Below are 5,000 nucleotides of genomic sequence, written 5' to 3'. Positions count from 1 at the left end.
ACGTCCTCTGTCTTACCACATGCCCCCTGCCCCCAGGTCACTAGAGCTGGTGTCGTCCTTGTCGTCCTCCCTGATCGAACGCCTGGCTGACCTCTCCAAAGCAGAGCAGTTCCGGCACGGACGCACCGTCATCAAGGACACCAACGACATGGGCAACCTCATCTTCATCGCCCGGGTAACTAGGGCGGGTAACTAGGGCTGGTAACTAGGGCGGGTAACTAGGGAGGGTAACTAGGGCTGGTAACTAGGGCCGTAAACTAGGGCTGGTAACTAGGGAGGGTAACTAGGGCTGGTAACTAGGGCTGGTAACTAGGGCGGGTAACTAGGGCGGGTAACTAGGGCTGGTAACTAGGGCTGGTAACTAGGGCTGGTAACTAGGGCGGGTTACTAGGGCGGGTAACTAGGGCGGGTAACTAGGGAGGGTAACTAGGGCTGGTAACTAGGGCTGGTAACTAGGGCGGGTTACTAGGGCGGGTAACTAGGGCGGGTAACTAGGGAGGGTAACTAGGGCGGGTAACTAGGGCGGGTAACTAGGGAGTGTAACTAGGGCGGGTTACTAGGACGGGTAACTAGGGCGTGTAACTAGGGCCGTAAACTAGGGCGGGTTGCTAGGGAGGGTAACTAGGGCGGGTAACTAGGGCAGGTAACTAGGGCGGGTAACTAGGACGGGTAACTAGGGCGGGTTGCTAGGGAGGGTAACTAGGGCGGGTAACTAGGGCGGGTAACTAGGGCGGGTTGCTAGGGAGGGTAACTAGGGCGGGTAACTAGGGCTGGTAACTAGGGAGGGTAACTAGGGCTGGTAACTAGGGCTGGTAACTAGGGCTGGTAACTAGGGCGGGTAACTAGGGCGGGTTGCTAGGGAGGGTAACTAGGGCGGGTAACTAGGGCTGGTAACTAGGGAGGGTAACTAGGGCTGGTAACTAGGGCTGGTAACTAGGGCTGGTAACTAGGGCGGGTAACTAGGGCGGGTTGCTAGGGAGGGTAACTAGGGCGGGTAACTAGGGCGGGTAACTAGGGCGGGTTACTAGGGCAGGTAACTAGGGAGGGTAACTAGGGCAGGTAACTAGGGCTGGTAACTAGGGCGGGTAACTAGGGCGAAACATCATGGACATTAGCAGACGACTGGAAAAGAGAAATACTTTTCGAAGCAGCCAAATATAATAGCATATAGTAAATCCAATGTTTAGTGTTTTAGTATAAACAGCAGCGATGTGTGTATGTGTGTGTGTTATGAACCGGTGATTGGGATGTTTGTGTGTGTGTGTGTGTGTGTGTGTGTTATAAACACCAGTGATTGGGATGTTTGTGTGTGTGTGTGTGTGTGTGTGTGTGTGTTATTGTAACACACAGAACATGTGTATTTTATTTTGATATGACATATTGGGCTTAATCAGATTTTTAAAGCAGGAAACTAAAGATGTTTTCTTGAGGTTAAAGTTCAAGAGCTGAAGCCCTTTCTGTTGTCTTGTGGCTAGCTGGTAGTTCAAATCATAGACATATATACATAGACGCCCCGTTGGCCCTTGGCTCGCGTGTCAACTCGCCGCCATCTTGGGGAGGTAATGACTGGCCAGTAAACACATGCAAGTGAATGGGGGAGCTCCTGCTTTTCTGGATAAAAAGCACTATAGCGTTTACATTTCTCAACCGATTTCATTGATTCGTTTATATATTGAATGGTTTATGATCTACGAGGAATACAAAAAAAAGTTTTGTCTCCATGTTACTTAGAATCTTGATAGTAAGGCTATAAATAGCCACAGGCATATGTACATACATCATATATGTCTATGATAATCGCTGCTAGACGCGCACTGTTCTTGTGCTCCCACAGCTCATTCACTTTGAAATACGGAAACGAAATCTAAATGATCGAAATAGTGCTTCTTTAACTACTAATATTGAATTTGACCATCATTGAGAAAAACGGAACAGAATCTGCAAATAGCCTAGCATAGCATACTCAAACTACTGACAGAGGAGGCAAATGTAAACAACCATCAACACCTGCTTTCTATATTTTATAGCAGTGAAATACACACATTCAAATATACACATTTTTGTACATATACACAATTTGATATAAGCATGACCAATACCATGCATAGTTTTCTTTGCCCTCCGTTATCGTACCTTTTCAAAACTTTTCTGTTAGCCATTTCTGATATGCAGTAGCTATGTAGATACTAAAGCTAGGTTCGTTTATTGTTTCCATGGTAACAGGAGCCGTCTCCGTCTTCGCTTTTCTGTTGGCCATTTCTGATATGCAGCACACGAAGGTACGGATAAGGAGGATAACGGAGGGCAAAGAAAACTATGCATGGTCTTGGTCATGCTTATATCAAATTGTGTATATGTACAAAAATGTGTATATTTGAATGTGTGTATTTCACTGCTATAAAAATATAGAAAGCAGGTGTTTGATGGTTGTTTACATTTGCCTCCTCTGTCAGTAGTTTGAGTATGCTATGCTAGGCTATTTGCAGATTCTGTTCCGTTTTTCTCAATGATAGTCAAATTCAATATTAGTAGTTAAAGAAGCACTATTTCGATCATTTAGATTTCGTTTCCGTATTTCAAAGTGAATGAGCTGTGGGAGCACAAGAACAGTGAGCGTCTAGCAGCGATTATCATAGACCAGGGGTTCTCAAACTTTTGCAAGCTGGGCCCCCCCAAAGCTGGTTAGGGGTAGTTGGGGCCCCCCCAGCGCGCGGCCCGCCGCCACCGCCCTCAACTACACCACCATATATAGATAGATAGATAGATAGATAGATAGATAGATAGCATATTGTTATTGATAGGCCTGACATGTCAAGGTTAGGCTATTGTTAGGCCCATACAGATAATTATTATAACTATTTATTATTATTATTATTATTGTTATTATTATTATCAGTAATAGTAGGCCTATTAGTAGGCTATTCATTATTATCACCATCATTATGTTATTATTATTATAATTAATGATTATCGACCAATTATTATTATTGTATTATTATCATAATAATAATTAGTGTTATTATTGCTATCATTTGGATACTATTATTATGGGCCTCTTGTGATCTTTACAAAAAAATCCTACAGGTCTGTCAATGTGAGACATAAGCCTGCTTTGCACTGCAAAGGTCCTCAAATCTTGGGGCAATGTTTGACAAACATATCCTCAGGTCATCCTCGATCTGTGCGCGGTTGCGGTATTTAGTTTTGAGCGCAGTCAGTCTTGAAAAGCCTGCCTGGCACAAATATGTCGACGCGAAAAGGAGGGGCATTTTTAAGGCTATGTCGCAAAGCTGATCATTGCTATCCAGAATGACGAAATAGGGGAGATGCATAAGTCTACTGTCACTCTTCAGCTGCTCTTTCATGTCTATTGACAGCTCGTCTGCTGAGCAGAGAAATGGATCTCGAACTTAGGCGAATGAACGGTAGTCCTCTTTGAAATAGGACCCAAACTGATTTCTGATATTCGGCGTGATACAGTGTCATTTGACATAGGTATTGCGCTGAGTTTAGCTCCTATTCTACACGTCTTGCGCGGCCGGCAAAATCAGTGTTTCGGAAATTGTATGGGGTCGGCCAAACTTAGCGATTCTATGAGCAACTACATAAGATGCCTGCATACACTGCTTGGAGATGGTGGTTCGTTGTTGCTGGAGGCCATCACGTTCATGTTTAAAGAAGTCCACAGGCTTCTCTTTCTGACTTTTACGAATCAGAAACGTGTCCATAGTTGTGTTTGTTTGCTGATACAGTGTGTGTGAAGTTAATAAAGTTCTAATTTCAACGTCGTGTGTGGGTGTGAACGACACGAATAATGGATATGGATAAGGCTGTGCTAGGCAATGATTCCTAACAAAACTAACTGTACACAATGTAGACAGGGACAGCAAAAAATAGTATTCAAGTGCTGGTGTTTTATTTGTTGCAACACGGTGGATGATACAAAAATGTAAAGGTAGGTGTTAAGGAGAAAAGGGCTAGCTGCAGTTGGAAGAAGGTAGCTAGCTAGGCTAGCTCTCGGGCTACGAGCTTTTTCAAAAGACTGTGGAGCAAATTAATCCTTAGAATAGGCTACGAATAGACCCACTGCAAGCGCAGTAAGGTATTACTAAGGAAGGAGTGAATCTTTTAAAAGACTGTTTATAAAGCAATGAATATCTGAATGATACAGGAAACAAGAGAAATTGAACAAACTCTGCAGAGTGTCGTCTCAGGGTGAGCGCTTACCAATGCCTGCGGTTTTTTTTTTATACTCGGAAACTTATGTGCAACTCGCGTTCAAATGATAAAACTCCGTTTTGATGGGTGGATCAGGAGCAAAACCGTATTTGATTTGTTTGGGTCAGTCCAGCCCCTTGCATTTCGCCACTGAGGGAGCTTTCACTAACCAGTGACAGGTCGGCGGTAGTTCATTTTTTTCTCCGTCTGTGACATCGCGCCCCCCCTGGAGAGTGTTCGCGCCCCCCCAGGGGGGCGCGCCCCCCACTTTGAGAACCACTGTATAGACATATATGATGTATGTACATATGCCTGTGGCGATTTATAGCCTTACTATCAAGATTCTAAGTAACATGGAGACAAAACTTTTTTTTGTATTCCTCGTAGATCATAAACCATTCAATATATAAACGAATCAATGAAATCGGTTGAGAAATGTAAACGCTATAGTGCTTTTTATCCAGAAAAGCAGGAGCTCCCCCATTCACTTGCATGTGTTTACTGGCCAGTCATTACCTCCCCAAGATGGCGGCGAGTTGGCACGTCGCAGCAACGTTCTGAAGCAGACAATGGGGCGTCTATGTATATATGTCTATGGTTCAAATAGGAGAAGCTGAATCAGATAGAGAACGTTCTAGAACGTTCTATCTGAGAATAGGAGAAGCTTATTCAGATAGAGAGGGTTCTAGAGCGTTCTATCTGAGAATAGGAGAAGCTGAATCAGATAGAGAAGGTTCTAGAGCGTTCTATCTGAGAACAGGAGAAGCTGAATCAGATAGAGA

General features: G+C 44.2%; 1 protein-coding gene across 1 annotated transcript in view; it reads left to right on the top strand.

The window, feature by feature from the left end:
* Positions 1-5,000, top strand: part of LOC116218224 (cyclic nucleotide-binding domain-containing protein 2-like) — a 13,592-nt gene that overhangs the window by 4,816 nt on the left and 3,776 nt on the right. Inside the window, exon 7 of the mRNA XM_042702879.1 lies at positions 37-175. Coding sequence (XP_042558813.1) covers positions 37-175 — 139 coding nt within the window. The remainder of the gene's footprint in view (positions 1-36; positions 176-5,000) is intronic.

The sequence above is a fragment of the Clupea harengus genome, chromosome 21, assembly GCF_900700415.2.
Source record: "Clupea harengus chromosome 21, Ch_v2.0.2, whole genome shotgun sequence".
Classification (NCBI taxonomy): domain Eukaryota; kingdom Metazoa; phylum Chordata; class Actinopteri; order Clupeiformes; family Clupeidae; genus Clupea; species Clupea harengus.
Note: the sequence above shows the minus strand (reverse complement) of the source record. Positions and strands in the feature narration are given on the sequence as shown.